This window comes from Gouania willdenowi, chromosome 1 (assembly GCF_900634775.1).
Source record: "Gouania willdenowi chromosome 1, fGouWil2.1, whole genome shotgun sequence".
In the NCBI taxonomy this organism is placed as follows: Eukaryota; Metazoa; Chordata; class Actinopteri; order Blenniiformes; family Gobiesocidae; genus Gouania; species Gouania willdenowi.
The window spans coordinates 22,665,895-22,684,690 of NC_041044.1; the positions used below are offsets into that span (position 1 = coordinate 22,665,895).

At 37.6% G+C, this 18,796-nt stretch overlaps 1 protein-coding gene across 4 annotated transcripts in view; it reads right to left on the minus strand.

Moving 5' to 3' along the window:
* Nucleotides 1-18,796, minus strand: part of gstcd (glutathione S-transferase, C-terminal domain containing) — a 67,669-nt gene that overhangs the window by 39,030 nt on the left and 9,843 nt on the right. For all 4 annotated transcript variants that reach the window (XM_028458835.1, XM_028458828.1, XM_028458851.1 and 1 more), the window contains one exon: nt 16,106-16,199. In XM_028458835.1, coding sequence (XP_028314636.1) covers nt 16,106-16,199 — 94 coding nt within the window. The remainder of the gene's footprint in view (nt 1-16,105; nt 16,200-18,796) is intronic.

Here is an 18,796-nt window from a genome sequence, read left to right on the forward strand (position 1 = left end):
TCGATATCGGATTGTGGCACAACTAGTTTCTGCATAGCACTTAGTGTTGAGGAACTTCCCAACACCATACCAGTGATGTTATACAAATTGCAGTCAGTAAATGTGCATTGTTACATTGTTACACCATGCTTGCAATGGAACTCCATACCAATATCAAAACAGTTTTATAATGAGGAAATTTGGGATGAGCAGCCGATACAATATGTGTCCGATAACTACTGAACCTCCTAACTTTTGACACATTAATCAATCAAAACTCTCCGAACCCTAAAGCCATACAGCATTATTACCCTTCTCAGGCTGGCCTGTCTCACAACATTAGCTAAACTACATCTAACTGCATAATGTGTCTCATGCATAAAGTCAATGTTCTCTGCTAAGTAGCTGAGGATGAGGTTTTTTTTTTTTTTGGAAGGCTATGCTAATTCAGCTTTACATGCATTGACGCCTGAAGCATGAGAGGACTGATAAGTTAGAGAGTTTTGTGCATCACAAAAAATGTCCAGGTGACACAGAGTGTGCTGAATAATGAAGCTTAAAATGGCAGTATTATGAAAAAAATCACTTTATAATGATTTTTCTACAGTGATATACTGTACATCCTTTTAGCCTCATTCAGAGGGCCAAAGTTGAAAAAGTTCCGTTTCCTCCCTCCCTTGTTATTCCACATTTTGTAAAAAGTCAGCTCCAAATGGGCGAGTTGGATATTTCTCGCGTTGTGAGATCACATCGCGGAAACTCCTCCTCCTGACAATCCTGGCTCCTCCTACCCTATAAGAATGTGAGCTCCTCCCTCTCCAACTACCTCAGAGGTAAAACAAACACTTCTGTTTAATATAGAATATACCTTATACTTTATTGTCATATATGTAAAGCTACATACATGCATTTAACCCCTCCCTGAGGAGCAGTGGGCAGCCAAAGTGTAGTACCCAGGGAGCAGTTACAATCAATTCCATTTTTAGTATCTGTTATATTGCCTTGTATCACCTTTCCTTTGACACGATCTGGCGTGTTTGTGACAGATGCGACACAGCGGTTGGACAAAACAATGGACTATAGTCTTGAATGGACAATTCCTGTAATCAATAGTCGTGAGGAGGAGAAGAAAGCTACGTAGCAGCTCCGATGGGTGTTTGATGCAGCTGAAACAGCTGACTGACAGCTGCTGCTGATGTGATAAACACACACTGAAGCAGTGTTTGTCTGACTCACAATCACAATAGCCGTTTAAATAGCCATGTGTTTTTCTGTAATGTGCAGTTTTTGGGCTGACAACAATAATAAGAATGTGTAGATAGAAAAAGAAAATCGATACAGTAATAAAGCTGTGGCATGGAGTATGCGTCTAAAGACACGCCCACTCATGCATATGCATGTAGCCCCCAAAACAGCCTGTTTATAGAAGCATCATTAAAGTAACTTATCAGAAGGCTAAAACTCTGGAAAACAAGTGAGTTTGGGAAAATAAACCTCTAATACTATGTTGTTGGGGTTATTAGAACCCATATGACTGGACCTTTAAAGACTAACCAAACCCCAAAACCACTTTTTTCTGCTAAAAACAACTGTATTTGTGTATAAAGTAGTGTTGTTGATTGATCCTAGTCAAATTCTTGACATTTTAGTAAAAGTATTTCAATTTGGTGTATTTTGACGTAAAATGTAAAAGTGACTGCCCTATGGGTTGAAACCAGGCTATTACAATTGAGTTTTGCTATTGACTGAGAATGGTGGATTGTGACATTTTGGTGGCTTCTTACTTCATGAATCAGAACTGTTTGCCCCGCCCCTCCTACAAAAGCTAGTAGGAGGGATTTCCTGTTCTCTCAGTTGTCTATGTGGAAAAACAACAGCTCAATATGGCTCTGTGCTTCTATAAAGAGCTGATCCTGGTCTAATCACAGGGTTAATCAAGTTCACCCATAATCAAAGCTTTTTTTTTCATTTTTATTTCAAGCCTATTGCATGTCAGCCAAAACCTCACTTTAAAGACTGAAAACAGATGAGCCCGAGGCAGGTAATTAGCCTTAAAAAAATTGGTTAATTACTTAATTAACACAATTATTTATCAGATCTAGTGTTATGACAAAGGTCAATCATGTAGATCATTGCTGGAGCTTGTCTAAGAAGCAGGTTAAAACAGGTTGCCATTAATGCAATTTAAATTTAGGGTAAAAAAAAAAAACCCACCCACATACAGTATACAACAGGAACACTTACCACCGTATGGTATTTGTTCAAGTCTTTGCTCATACAGAAAGAAACATGCAGAACACTGAATGCTTGAATTGTTGTCAAGCTGTCAGGAAAGAGAAAAATGTTTACTTTAGCGTGAGCAGTTGCTGAAATCTTAATCCAAGAAGGCTAATGCTGTGATGACAAGAAAAACGAAGAAAGTAATGAAGACAAATGCAGAAGGAAAGGATGACGTCTCACTGTGGATCCAACAGTAAGTTGGGAGAGTATGTCAAAACATGACCAGGCACAGCTGTAGATGGAAGGACAGTGTAATTATGGGACGCCATCAGTCGCTCTCACAGGTTTCAGCACATACACAATTTGTCTTCACTGTTTGGGTCTATAATAAGCATACGACAAGACCGTAAGGATCGTGGCTCTAAGCTAATGGAAAATGTAACTGACTCGGACCCCCCCCCCCCACCCCCCCACCCAACCCCCGCCCATAAAAAGAAACAATGGCTTGGAGTAACATAGGGCTTTTTCAGAAATATATATATATACAGTATATATTCCCCAGTTTGACCCAACTGTCCTTCCTACCATTATCAGGAAAGTACAGTATAGTAAAAAAGCAATTTATGCTTTTATTAAAAAGTTAGAATCACTAAGTGCACATAGTAAATAATTCATAAACAGTAAAACACAGGGCAAGCACAGTGTAAATAAGTAAATGCAGAGGGATGTAGTGGGAACTGAAATTAGTCAGTGAGGAGTAAAACAAAAGACTAAACAAAAAAAAAAAGATTTTAAAGGATTTCTTAATCATCTCAGTTCGTCTACCATAAAGAATGCAAACCAGTGATCTGTAGAGAAAATAACATTTTATGAGACAAAAGTACTTATTCTGTGAATTAAAACAACTGTTTTAGAGAAAGCTTTTTGTGGAGCCAGATGAAGGTGGGCTGGCAGTCATCTCCAACTATCAATTTCAATATCAAACAAACAAAACTTTAGTAAGGGATACTCGGATAAAGTGCATTTCAATTATATTTAAAAACATTAAGTAGTATGATAATAGAAAGAACTCTTTGTGAGAACACATTTTAGAAGCGAGAAGTTTGTTTGATCTGACTTAGGCTCATCCTATAATGCACTAGGATTTAAAAGTTGCAAGGTACCAGGTTGTAGGCAGTAGATTTTCTCTCTGAAACAAAGTAAACCTTTTAGTTGATCCTTTAAAAACATGATTTAAAAATATCTAGAATGTATTTGAGGGTAAAGAGTTGCTGTACAATACCACACAGAGTTTTGTGTTCCATGTTTGTTAAACTGTGGGAGACTTCATTTAGGAATGTGGAACTTGTGGTTAACATAAATAGTCCATCTGTTTTACTTTTTACTTTACCACAAAAACAAATTGGAATGACCCATGTATTTGGACAGGTTTCCTTTAGAAAATAGCATTGATCTGGTTTGTCTTGCTGATACTTATGAATTAGATGGAAGAAAATGTGGAAGCTTTTGCTTCACACATACATCAAATTCACAGCTTTTTCTTTCTTGGACTTGTTTTGAGTGATTGTGACTACACACATCCATTAGATTCACTGACCCAGGCTTAAACATTGGTGTGTTTGCGTCTGTGTGTGTGTGAAACTTACTTGAATAATTAATTTGATATCTTTTGTTACATAAGAAAATTATCTCCTCAAAAGCAACATATTGCCCAGATCATCTGTTTTTCTCTTCCCCTGTCAGCAGTCATAAATCAAATTGCATGCAAGTTAGTGGTGTCAGCCGATAAGTCATTGCTGTCATGTTTACTTTTCCTCATTTACTCATAAATACTTCTCTGATTTATGTGTAACTGCGAAAAACTCAAGTCATCATTTACCTCTCATGAGCATTGTGAAGACACGAAACCACTATTAACACAAACATTGTATCAAAATAGTGTGAAAATACAACAGAAATAAATTATGTTCTCGGTTCTGCTTGTGTATGCTGACAGCGCTCCCCTAATGTTAGCTCCTCCAACCTAAGTAGTTTGATTGTATTCAGTGCACACCCTCAGCTCTCTGTACTTTGCTAAAGCTGTCAAACTCTGGGAGTAAGTGGCAGAATGCTGGCAACCGTGGAGGTTCATGTCAATGTCTTCTACCCTTCCACCTTTAAAAATCTTCCAGCTGGTGTGGCTTTTAGTCCTTTCTTTGTGCACACTGCACTGTAAATAAATGTTGTATTTTCCTTCTTCAGTTGTCGAGTTGTAGAAGCCAGTGACCAACAATAAGAAGAGACAATTATCCTTAAGTGATATAAATAACTAAACTGGGATCAACAGATTTGCAATGAACTACAGTAAATGCCATTTTAATTCATTTTCAGAAAATCATGGGAACATTTACTTTGTGTTCCCTGATTTTAATACATCCTACAAGGAGGTTGTATTTTCACAGCGTTCATTCATTTGTTTGTTTGTCTGTCAACAGGATTACATTAAAAGTACTAAACAGAGAACTTTAACCGAAAATAGACATTACGCCATGGAAGATTGCATCACATTTTGGAAAGGATTTGGATCAATATACTGCCTCTGGATCAGCTTCAAAAAGAAAAAAATCCCTATCTGTCATTATTGGCGAAATTTCAAAAAATTATACCTTGGTTCCTAATTGACCAATCTTCATCAAATTTGACTCAGTTATGTCCTCAATTACCCCACAGAGCTTCATCCAGATTGGGATTGCAGATTTCATAGCGCTTTTTCGAAAAAAATGGGGCGCTTATACATTTGGACCTGCTGTATGGTTATTAATAGGGATATAAATTTTGATCATGATACCACCATGATCAGGATAACTGATCCAGATAACTCCCAATATCTGGCAAAGAGGAGATTTGGCACTTGATAGATCTCTTGTTTTAAAATGTGCTTACATTTTAAAACAAGACAGTTTTAAAATGTGCTTACATTTTAAAAGGTCAAAAATAGGCATTTAGTTTATAGCACATTAATATAAGTAGCATTTAGTTTATAGCACATTAATATAAGTTCCCCCCCAAAAACCATCTGGGAATAACTTATCTTTATTTAGCATACACTCTGTTTTAACATACATCTGCATGGCTATTATATCTTTGAATACTGTGCACAGATATATTCTTATTTTGGAAAGTAGGACAAGAATCCTGGGATTGCAGACCACAAACGCATCATTACCCTTTTTCGAAATATCAGTTTAGATAAAGCATTATTTTATTAATTATTTTTAAAACGTTCACAGGCAAAACCTCAGAAAACTCGGCCAGCTGTTTCAGCTAGAGAAAGAACTTTACATTTTTTAGCTAATATAATATGACAGGGAGTCAAAATCCAACCACAGTTGATAAGACTTGAGTGTTGGAATTAGTAATAACACTCAAATATGAAACATGAATGCATACCAAAGTAAGATATCTCTATACGCGTCATGTGTGTCCTGCCATTTGGGTGATTTGTGATCATACTTAAATAATTCTCACACACAAGACTAGACAAAACACATAACACACCCCTATACCAGGCGGCGTAAGGCTACACCATGTGGGTGTGCAAAACATGCAGGAATATGCTACGACCCACAAGATGCTAACCACTGACAGCACTGACATGCATGCCAAAGTCCTTAGTACACAATGTATGTAAGGGGGTGGGGATGTGGGTTTGGGTGTAATAGAGCAGACACTATTTATTATAGTCCACTGACATGGCCAAGACAAAGCCCTTGTTTTAGAATTTCCCCACTGCTTCACTTTTTTCAATGCAATTATTATGACGAGTTAAAACAAAGCCGCAACCCGCCTGAACTGCAGGAAATAGTTTGAAAAATATAACCAAAAATAATCATATGCAGTAGAGAAAAAAAGTGCCTTTAACTTTGATTTAAAAATGTTCACATTAGATTCTGACTTCAGCTCTGCTGCAGTTTGTTCCACTTCTTTGCAGCATAACAACTAAACGCAGCATCACCATGTTTACTGTGAACTCTGGGCTCCACTATCTGACCTGTTTCCATAGATCTGAGAAACAGCAACAATAAATCTGCACAATTATGTTGTCCACAAACATACATGAAAATGGAGTTCTTTGACGGAATGATCTGCCTGTACCGCCGAGTGAAATAAGGAAAAATTCCAAAATTAAGGCTTTGGACGTAGTGAATTCAATATGTTTGGGTTACTTTAATCAGCAACTCTGCTAAATCTGTGAAAGACCAAGTGGCAACAAACCCATATACCCCTACCCTAGCCCCTGTACTCCTACCCTAACCCCTGTTCCCCTACCCTAACCCCCAATTTGTCTTCATGATACAGAAGCTGTCTTAGATATGTGTGTATAAATATTGTGTAATTACATGGTTTACACAGCCTATAAAAATAATAAATAAAAATACTTTGGAAAAAACAATGGTAGGCTTGAAACTAATCAAACTTCGTTCATTTAATTTAACTAGTGCAGTGTCCGTAGAAAGTATGTATTGCTATAGAACATCTGTCCTACCTCCACAGTGATGATGTTACCCCTATGTTCCAATGTTCCAATGTTCTAATGTTCTAACTGATGACATCATCACTGTAGAGACAGGACTGATGACATCATCACTGTAGAGATAGGACTGATGACATCATCACTGTAGAGCTAGGACTGATAACATAATCACTGAGCCTCTCGGCTCAGGAGGTGGGGCGTGGGGATATTTGAGGAACACACGGTCACAGACAGACAGACAGACAGACAGAGATTTCTTGCTTTTATGGAGAGATTCATTCCCTTACAATTGGATCTGTGCAAGTGAAGTACATGTTGGTGCCCTGTTTAAAGCTTGACTAGCTATCTATAACTGATGCCATTTATTAACTACTCTCGGTAATACATTTGTGCCCCCCCCCCAATCATAATAAGGTAACTTATTCACAACTGGGTCATAATTTTGAGCAATACAGGACAAGCCAAACAACACCTGATAAACGGACTCCATGGGAAAGCCCTGCGGAGATGATACCCGAGTAAACATTCTGCACTGCACAAAGAAAACTAGTTACTAATTAATTGCCATTGTAATGGAATGACATAAAAGGTACTTTGTATTCTAAAACAGCTGACTAAGAGAAGGCTAAAATTGTCTTCTTACTCCATCTCCACACCCCAGTTTCTCACAAAAGAATATTGAACCACGCAAAACTGAGAAGATGAATAAATATTCATGATTGTGACATTTGCAAGGAGCTCATCACAGAGGCAGCCAGTGACTCTGCATTTAAATGGGTGCAACTCAAATATCACCACAAGGAGTGAAACCCAGTAGGGAAAACTCCAGGGAGCCTCGATGTGCTTGAACTTGAATTGTAGAAATGAAGTGCCAATTACACCTCTAATTAGGAGTAACAAAGCTGCCTGTTGTGTTTACCTCAAATCTTTAAAGTTCCTATTTAAAGGCTTCAGTGATTTCAATTAACAGCAAACGAGAAGACCGTTTTGGGATTTGCAGCCAGTTTGAAATTGTGAACACATGGGAGTAATACATGAACGAGTGTGTGTTTTTCATAGGACATGAATGAAATAAACATGTTTAAAAATATGTACACATCCGTGGGGGTTCTGACGTATACGTATGGGTGAAAAGTTTTTTGTTTTTGATTTTCTTTATAAATATCTTCAAAATTGAGAGGACATATTTACAGAAAATGGTTTTAGTTGTATGTATTAATTTTCTTTTTAAACTACAAACAAACTAGCATTTTTTTTTTGATCTACTGTTATTCCGAAAAGGAAAGAGCACAGAATTTGTGATGTGTTGGCTAAGATACTAAAAAAAAAAACCCTCCAATTTCTTAACTTCTTATTAGTGTTTTGCTTGGTACCATTGCAATTAGCCACTGGGGAATAAAACAAGTAGAAGTATGACATTGTTTTCCCACATTATGCAACTACTAGTGTGCCAAGTAGCTTCCTGCAAACGATTAGAGAGGTTAGTGATGCTAACAAGGCTAATGCTTATGGTCTTTGGGGCAAAACAAAAACAACTCTCTTCTACATAAAAGTTAAACTGTCATTAGTTAGAATGATGTTCTTGTATGTCGGTTCTCTCAATAAAGGCAAAAGTGGAACTTGTTTACAAAAAATAACTTGTTTACTCTTGTCATTGGTCCAATCCCATTTCAGATGTGGCCAGCAGTACCCAGGGCACAACTCAAGTTTCTCTTTAGCTTTCCTCAAGGAAAATAAACTCTTAATCTACAAATTATCTTACTTAGCAAGATTTTATGATTGAACACTAAAACTTGTGAAAATCTTCAGTGACTAGAATCTTCTGTTAGTAGGATTATTTAAGGTGATAAGATACATAAGTTATTACAAAGGAAGAGACACTGCTCTCGTGATCATGTTTACTTGTGAGAAAACCAGCAAGTTTCTTCAGGCAAAACCACTCTAATACCTTTTTGTCTAGATTAGCTGTGACATTTGTGTGCCAGCGGCCTAAAGACTGAAAGCACCTTCTGACAAACAGCTGACAGCTAAGACAGTTTTTCAAAAAAAAAAAAAAACAATCTGCTTGTATGACTCAACTTGTAATGAAGTCACACCCTACTCTACTGTCTGGCCAGAACAATAGTGGAGAGGAACACATATTTAGTCAACAATAATGTATTGAAAAGTAATCTTTCAGAAAAGCGTATCTGTATAACCTTTAAAGCTTATGAAAGCAAGTTACTGTATGTTATAAGCACTTCATTTCTTCCACTCTTCGTCCAAAACTAAACTCTACCAAATCTCAAATGCATTTGTCATCTTTTAAGTTTGCTTACATTGAGAATGTTGATGATCATATACCATAATAATCCTGCATGAAAAATCTGTTTCAATCTATTTATCATTTATAAACACCTAACACGTTTTCAGACTATATTATTCAAACTGCAGTTTAAAAGAAAAACAAAATAACAGTACATAACCTGCTACCATATGAAATATTACACATGGCGCATTTGGAATGGTTTTAGAGTTCATAAATGTAGCTATACTTAGAACCAGAGAATTGTTTTTTATTTTGAATTTAATTCATTGGTGATATTTTATCTAAAAAAAAAATTTGTACATTTTGACAAACCTTTTATTTTATACAGATGCCTTTGTGGAAAATAAATTCAGTTCTAATCGTGCACAATTTGGTCTTTTATAAATGAGATGTTTACTGTATGCAAGGGAACCATGGAAAGATTTATTACCAACAAGAAGACAGTCATCAACATCCCCCGCCAGATTGGTTGTCATTATCAATCACAACGTTTTCCTAAATGTCCTAAATCTAAGAAGTTAGATGTATACATAAGAAAATATTATCACATTGGAATATAAAATTACTAACTACCTTAAATGATTTCTAAGAAAAGCTGCGCACTTCTCATTTTCAAACTCCATCAAAGTATTGATACCCTGAAGCCACACACCAAATTTGATTATCTTATCTTAAACGGTTTCTAAGAAAAGCTGTCCCCTTTGAAGATACCTTGATCAGAGTAAAAAAAAAACGAACAAGGGCAATAACTCCCCAAAAAATAATTGTGAGCTTCTCATTTTTGAACTCCATCAAGGTATTGATACCCTGAAGCCACACGCCAAATTTGGTTATCCCATCTTAAACGGTTTCTGAGAAAAGCTGTCCCCTTTAACTCGGACGGACGGACACACGGACGGATGGAGCTCAAACCTACATCCCCCTTCCACACTTTGTGGGGGGTGAAAGTAACTAGTAACTTTTACTTTGAGTTCTATTAAATTGAGCTACTTTGTACTTGTGTACAATTTAAATTAAGTAACAGTACTTCTACCTGAGTAGGATATATCAGTACTCTTCACACCTCTGCCAGGATCCTAAAAAATCACCACTGCAGAAATAAATCGTTAGAACTTTGCATCAGCAACTCCACAAATGCCGTTTCCATCGTTTGCTACTCCACTGTCAATGATTAGCATTAAATGAGCTAGCAGGTTCATGAAACAGAGCACGTTTGTTTTTGTTTTTTTCTGGGGCAATTCAAGCCATGTCACACTCTTGTAACCTAAGACAAAGACAAGAAGCTCATCTCATCACGTAGTGCCAAAACAACCCTGAAAGGCCTAATGGCGACATGGCTCAAAAATGACAGCTATGCAGTTTCCAAACCAGCCTCCCTTTTAATGCCTCATTGTCTCGTCCCTGTCCTCCTGCCTTGTTTTCTCCTGATAACCCTTGTCTCTCCTCGTGCTGTCTCACAGCTATTTCAAATGCTCTCTGTCACACACTCCATCATTATGCTGTCTTTGCTACCTCCCCCTTTTCCTGCTATTAAGTGAAGTGCAGGAAACGAGGCATTGGCAGCTGCATACAATGGCTACTTTATTGACATTCATATTTACCTTTTTGCAGAAATCTGCCAGTCCAGCTAGTGAAACAGACTTACATCGTGACAAACCCTCCTTTTGAGAAAGGTCTCTGTGCCAACATTGAGCCTGCCAAAGGACTCAATGTGTGTGATTTACTGACCATTGAAATCAAACCAGCCAATACCCTGTAGATGAAACAGCACATGAACAAAGGATTTCTAAAGGAACAAGAATGAAAAGACAATCCTTTATCACACAAGTTATTAACTTTGGTGACTTGAGAGCACCCATATATACTTTGTGTCTGCAAATACACTGTGATCAATGTGGCTGTATCCCTATCTATAATAAAAGGATGCTTTCACCCCAGAATAGCCTGGGAACCTGAAAGGCGAATGAGTGAGTGTTTTTAACAGTTTTTGAAAGCAAACTAAAACCACTAGGAATACATCAACACTTTAACATTGTTAAGAAAATTGAGATCTACTCTGCAGCAGGAAGTTACCACATTAAGGAAAAAGCTGGTCTGTACGTGAGATAAACTAACATTGTTTGTGCCTTTTCAACCCATGTATCATTCGTTCATCATTATGCAACAAAAAACATGAAAAACAAAAAAAAAAAAACACTCATTATGTGACATTTGTTTCCAAAACCAAAATGAAAAAACCTTGTTTTTTCAAATTCAAGCTCTTTTACTTCAATACAGAAAACAAAAAACGGAAAATGAACACCTTTATTCGTTTTCTCCATTATCGATTTGCCAAAGTACGTGACCCTGAGTCGGACTCTACTTCTTCACTGTGCAGAGTTAGAAAGCTATTTCACATCCACCAAACTGAAGGCGGGAAAACCCAGTGTTGCGGAAGGCAGCAAGGAGAAAACTAGGGTTCAGGACATTGATTGGATACTCCCTAGAGATGGACAACAAATAAATAAATTGATAAATAAACAAAGTTATTCTAAGTTACTCTAATACCCTTGACTTTCAATAAAATAAAACTTTTACAGCCTAGTAATAAACTCTGTAGTTGTTTATGGTATTTACAATTTAATTGGAATTTAAAATTAAAGTCTTTCTTTTGCTCATCAGTTGGAAGAAATAAAAGAGTAAAGCATCTCACCCAGTTCATTAAAAAGAAAGCCTGAAGATGCCTCTGTCAGGGATGAAGGAATAACTTTACAATAAAACAATTTCTGAGTAGCCTGAGGAAAAACAATGTTGCTAACTGCATATATATGAATTTACATACTACAAGCCAGTGCGTATAAATAATCAGGGTCTTAAAGACCTATGCATGTTCTAAATTAGCTTTCAAGGGATAGAAATAATTCATGCATATGTGAAAGGAAATAGCAGCTATTTTTCCTGAAGCAGTGTTAGTGTGAGCATGTGTGTAGTCATTTGTGCATGCTGCAGGAGGAGATGGATGGCAAAGCCCACGCACAGGGGTTCAGGACAAATTTGTTGCCTTCCATCTCTGCATCTCTTTAATTAAACAGCACTAAAGCAGAAGAGCTACCAGCCAGCCTTCCTCGCACTGCATGATGAGATATCAACAGCGCTGTTCGCCATTCAGAAACTGACAAAAGTGGGACAGTCAAAATTTAGTCTCGCTCTCAGAATAGACACACTGCCCACACCAGGAAAAGTAGCGGGTACATCTGTTTAGACTTTTGGGTGGAAAGTCTAAAGCTTGGATGCCAGTGGGGCCTGGGAAAAAATGGATAACCAAGTTGCACTGAAGTACCATATTAGGCATGAAATGGTTTTAGAAAGTATCATGTGGATGCATAGTGGTAGGATAGCAACAGTGTTCTTTGTTTATGTTCTTATTTTAGCCGATTAAACAGGATTTTCCATGTCTATACCTAATTCAAATATCATTATTACCATTTAGAGCTACTTTACATGGTAAAGTCATACATTATGACCAATAATCTGCTTTCATGCACTCCTGACAGGACAGAGCATGGGCCTGCCTGCAGCTACTGCTGACACGAGGTGAAGGTCATCACTCTTGTCACATGTGAATTCACATACTGTATTTGAATTATTTGGAATCCAAATGTTTTTTTTTTTTTTTTTGTTTTTAAATCAAACTCCCCCTTAGCATTGCTAACAAAATTGAGGTGCAATATTGTTTCTTTTAACAGCATGAGGTTTTTAAAGGGCCCATGTTACGCTAAATAGACTTTTCTGTGCTTTAAACATCATAAAGTGCTATATGGGCTTCATACACATGCCCAAAGTGTTTTTTTTATTGATTCCCTCAATTGTTAGAAGGTGATTTGCTCCTTTCTTACTGCAGGGTGAGCCCAAACACCTCGCTCCAATTTAATGACACGTTCCCACTTTGATGATGAATTTGACACGGCACTGAGCTGGAGAAGCCGCGCCTCCAGGAAGCTCTCTGCCGTGATTGACATGTACACAGACACGCCCACGAAGGTGAGCATTTCAGTGTCCGCGCAGTGCTATGTATGTATTTTCTACAGTCTATGTATGTACCGGTGAACGCCCCGCCCCCACGCTCTGTCTCGTGTTTATAAACTGTAAAAAAATCTATTCTTCCCCACCCTTTCTATTTCCTGCCTTGAGTCTCTCCTCCCTGCTCCCCTCCCCCTCCACCTAGGTGTAACACTGCTCTCCCTTTTTATATCCTCCCTATATTAAAATGTTTCTTACCCTTCCTTAGGGAGGGCTGGTGATGGTCACAATTAAGCAATAAAATAAATTAATTTATTTCATTGCAATAACAAAACATGCATTGCTGTCTCATAATGATTGCACTTCTTGTAGTGTTGACCTTTGACAGCATGTGCAGATAAGTGGAAAAAAATTAAAATAAAATAAATAAATAAATAAAGGTGGCAACAAATTCCGTGTGGTGCCCAAAGTTTATTTAGAAGGAATAAATTATATTAATAAACTATAGCATATCACACTGTATAAATACATTTTAGGCATTATAAGTAGTGCAGTGACGTGCCGTGACCACTAGGGTTGGGTAGGCACGTTGCAAATCGAGACCACCAATGACAATTTCATATGTTTCTGCTGGCAAGTGTTAATTCAATTCAAATCAATTTTATTTGTATAAAGCAATTTCCAGCAAAGTCATCTCAATGTGCTTATCAAAATATAAAATTCATAATAAGAAAGAAAAAACCAAACAAGATCCACATGAACAAGCATTTAGCCATAACAAAATCAACATCATAAACACCACTAAAGAAACATAAACAATTATTTAATATAGCCTCCATACTCTCCCAACAAGATAGTATATCTCATGACAAGACAGCACATCCATTGTTTATGTTGTAAACACAGAAACACGGAGAAAATGACAACAACAACTACTCAGAACAGCCTCAGTGAGGAGCATCCACAAAGTCAATCCTTCCTTTTGTTCCATTCACTGTGAAAAGTATGAAACATGTTCTGACCTTACCTTTGCTGAAGGTCTGGTAGCTCAGGTGTTGGTCTCCCATCTTTTAAAAGCTGTCGTTTTTCCTCAAAACAAAGTTTCTCTATAATCTCTAGTGCTGTCATCATGACTGTAGTGTTATCCCGCCCACTCGCTAGAAAACGTAGCAGCAGCGGTCACATGATATCAATTCACTAATGTACTGTGAACTTACGTATAGCATTTAGCATAGCGCGGTTACGTGCAAAGGCAGCTCTCTACACTGCCTTTGCACATAAATGGTTGTCATCTTGGGGACCTAACTGCGCATGTGCAAACACGTAAAAACACGCAATGGGAGCGGAGGCAGAAGAGCAACGTGCCTTTGGGAGAGGGCGTGGCCTCCCTCTGGCTTACAGCGGAGTGAAAAAAAAAAAAAAGGACTGTGCAGCTGTTCCAGGAAATAGCGCTGTTTAGTAATTTGGGCTATGAAACGCACAAAATGCGGACATTTTCAAACGTATAGGTACTGTAGGTTATTGGAAATGGAAAAATGAATAATTCATAATTATATGATAATTTAAAAAAAATAAAAAATTATAATTAAAACAATCAAAATATCAATTCACTCTTGGGTAGGCACTGCTTACCTTGCCTACCCTGACGGCACATCACTGAAGTAGTGTCAGGAAAAGCTACAGTGGCACGGTTATAAGAAAAAAAAATTTAATTTATTTTAAATCAATGGCTGTGTTTCATGTTTTAATAATTTTTACTTTATATGTACTTCAGGAAGTCACACGTCTAGCAAAATAGTTGTTCTCTTGAACAACTAAATCAAAAACACTGCTACGATATTGATGGTAGATAAATTATTGGAAAGAAAAACATTACAAAAGTGACAGTGGAACCTGACCAAATGCAAAAGCTAGAAAGAAGGAGATTTACCTCATTCATGGTATATGTCAACAACAACAATAATAATAAACCATCTACAATTAAATCTAGCACATCTGATGAGCATGAGGGGAAACAATGCAGGCAGGAGAAAGGGAGAGAAACTGGTATTTCTCATTCTCTGCTTCACCAATGCAACCTGAGGCAACAATCAACAGCTCTTCCCCAGCCTATTAGATAATGCTCTCGCAGCAATCAGTATCCACTAAGGCATACGAACAAACTCAACATTGCACATTAGTTGTGTGCTCCCTATTTGTGGGTTTTCTTCTGTGTTGAATTTTGTTGTCACAGACCTTAACCTTACAGAACAATGCAGGGATAAGACATGGAGATAAGCAATGTTGGTTAAACGCATTATGAAAGTCTCACTGAATCAACCTGAGAAGGAAAGCTATGCTTTGTCAATTCATGGTAGGACTGAAAACCACCAGGAAACAAAAAAAAAAAAAATGCAAATACAGTAACTAAATATGTCCTTTTGCTTTGTGTGTTTTGAAGCAAACCAGGCATTGAATGAAGTGATGTACAGACATAGAGAGAACTGTAGTGTGTACATTGTTGATCAGAATCGCTGTTATTTTCAGCGGTTTTATACACAGATGGTTTATCTAAATGGTTTAGCAATTAAACAAAAAGCAAAAATGTTTCTTTTTAACGTTGTAAAAAATTTGGCTGGTGTTGAATAGGAAAAAAAAAACGTCATTATTGTAAGTGCTTATTGCAGTCAGTAATCTGATGTTTGTGTGTAAATGAAGAAAGACGTCAAATCCGATCCAGTGTTTGTAAACCACCTACGTAAATGCAGCCCATCTCCAAATGAAACACAAAGAAACACCGACTCTATAAAAGTCTGAAACAGGGATGTGGTTCAAATGGACAACCTCAGTGTAGAAAACTAGTTTTAAAATCTATTACAAAATAATCCTCCATTAAACCAAATATTTATTTACAAAAGGATGAGCACACTTATAGAGTACAGTACTGACTGTGGTTGGAAAAAATATTGTAGCCTCTTATTTCCAATATACACATGTTCATATCCCAAAAGTACTAAAACAGATGTTAAAGCAAAAGAAAAAGGCTAAGAGTAGATAAAATGTGCATAAAATAAAAAAGGAAGATCCCAGGTAAGACATGATTTTACCTTCCGTGGGGTTGATAGCCTCTGGTAAGCTGTCCCACGGGAGGGTCCAAGCAGGGCAAGGATGAGGTGTAAAGACCGCCTCAATGCCATTTTCCTAGAATAAGTACACAAAGGCACACACACAAGTTACTTTAGAAACATCGTGGCAGCCAGCAGGTTCAGTATACCAAATAGTCATAATGATATGACTTGAAAAGGGCAATGCTTTTAAGAAATAGCTCTTTGCCATTAAGTTGACACTCATTTTACATGAAGGAAAAGAAAGCGCATTTCTTCTTCTTACAAAAAAGAGCGTTGCTTTAAAGTGCCACACAATCACCACTAATAATGAAGACTTAGTGGAAACCTTTTCCTTCGGTCCTCTATCATAATGGGGGTCAGCACAGTCATGGCTAAGATTACAAAGCTGTGGAAGAAGGAAGCAAAAAGACAAACAAAATGCATGCCATATATCTTACCAAAATATTGTTTGGTGCTGAAATAAAAAAAAAAACAAATAAACAAGCGTATTTCTCTGACTGCTGCTGCCAGGTACAAAGATCAACAATGTTGTTTTTCCTACAAAATAAGATCAAAAACTTGGACTGAAAACACTGACGCTGCTCATGATTGCAGCTCATTCATCGCATTGATTACACAACCAAGTTTTCTAACCAGTTGTGCTTAGTTGTCACTAAAACTGATGGGAGACTATTCATGTTTGCTGTCAGCAAATGTGGTTACTGTAAACTGTTGACAGTGCATCCCCTTTAGGCCTGCCATCACAAATTGAAACAATCCCTGTTCTGCTCCATCTGAGTTCCTGTAAAAACAAACATATTAGCTTTACACTTGTTTACTGGATTAGGAAGTGACAAACATTCTCAGCAAATGATCGTCCTTTCATAATCACATAAAGATGTGTTTTCTTTGTCACTGTTTTGGAAAGACAGTTGATTATATCATGCTAAGTAATGCTAGTCTGTGTCAGGGTTATTAATATTTAACTGATTACCAACTCGCTGCTGTTACTACAGCTATTAACACAGCAATTGTAGAAAGCTACTAGTCACCATTTAGCTGTTGATAAAGAGAACAACAAACAAGTCATGTTTGCAAACTCCTTCTGTTAAAAAGTAAATAATTTGAATTTTATTTTGGGAGTCGTCAGAAAAAACAAAAAACAGAACAAACAACACTCAATTGTCTAATTAGCCGATAGGATGTAGATTGAAGCAAAAGCTTATACATACCTACCCATCATAAAAACTAAACAAGGCTTTCTAGACAATATCACAAAAAAAATAGTTTATACATGCACATCAAACATTTATCCATATACCTACACATTAGAGGTGTGAAAAAAATATATTTTTCATTTAAAAAATTGATTTTTTTTTTTCAATTTAATTGATTTTTTTTTATATTTAATCAATATTTGTATGTATTTCTGCAATATTTCAATATTTTCACACCTCACAGGTGTGGCATATCAAGATGCTGATTAGACAGCATGATTATTGCACAGGTGTGCCTCAGGGTGACCAATTGCTTCATACAGTGCAACACATCTCCTTCACATAGAGTTGACTAGGTTGTTGATTGTGGCCTGTGGAATGTTGGTCCACTCCTCTTCAATGGCTCTTATAAAGTTGCTGGATATTGGCAGGAACTGGAACACGCTGATCCAGAGCATCTCACATGATCAATGGGTGACATGTCCGGTGGGTATGTTGGCCATTCAAGAACTGGGATGTTTTCAGCTTCCAGGAATCGTGCACAGATCCTTGCAACATGGGGCCGTGCATTATCATGCTGCAACATGAGGTGATGGTCGAGGATGAATGGCACAACAATGGCCTCAGGATCTCTTCACGGAATCTCTGTGCATTAAAAATGTCATCAGTAAAATGCACCTGTGTTCGTACCATACCATAACCCCACCACCATGGACCACTCCATCCACAACGTTGACATCAGCAAACCGCTCACCCACACGACCCCACACATACTGTCTGCCATCTGCCCTGAACAGTGAAAACTGGAATTCCTCCATGAAGAACACCTCTCCAACATGCCAGGCGCCATCAAATGTGAGCATTTGCCCACTCATGTCGGTTACGATGACAAACTGCAGTCAGGTCGAGACCCTGATGAGGACGACGAGCATGCAGATGAACTTCCCTGAGACGGTTTCTGAGTTTATGCAGAAATTCTTTGGTTTTTAAACCGACTGTTGCAGCAGCTGTCTGGGTGGCTGGTCTCAGACGATCATGGAGGTGAACATGCTGGATGTGGAGGTTCTGGGCTGGTGTGGTTACATGTGGTCTGTGGTTGTGAGGCCTGTTGGATGTACTGCCAAATTCTCTGAAATGCCTTTGGAGATGGCTTATGGTAGAGAAATGAACATTCAATTCACGGGCAACAGCTCTGGTGGACATTCCTGCAGTCAGCATGTCAATTCAACGCTCCCTCAAAACATTGTGCTCTGTGATTAAACTGAAGATTTTTTAGAGTGGCCTTTTATTGTGGCCACCCTGAGGCACACCTGTGCAATAATCATGCTGTCTAATCAGCATCTTGATATGCCACACCCGTGAGGTGGGATGGATTATCTTGCAAAGGAGAAGTGCTCACTAACACAGATTTAGAAACATTTGTGAACAATATTTGTGAGAAATAGGTCTTTTGTGTATTTAGAAAATGTTTTAG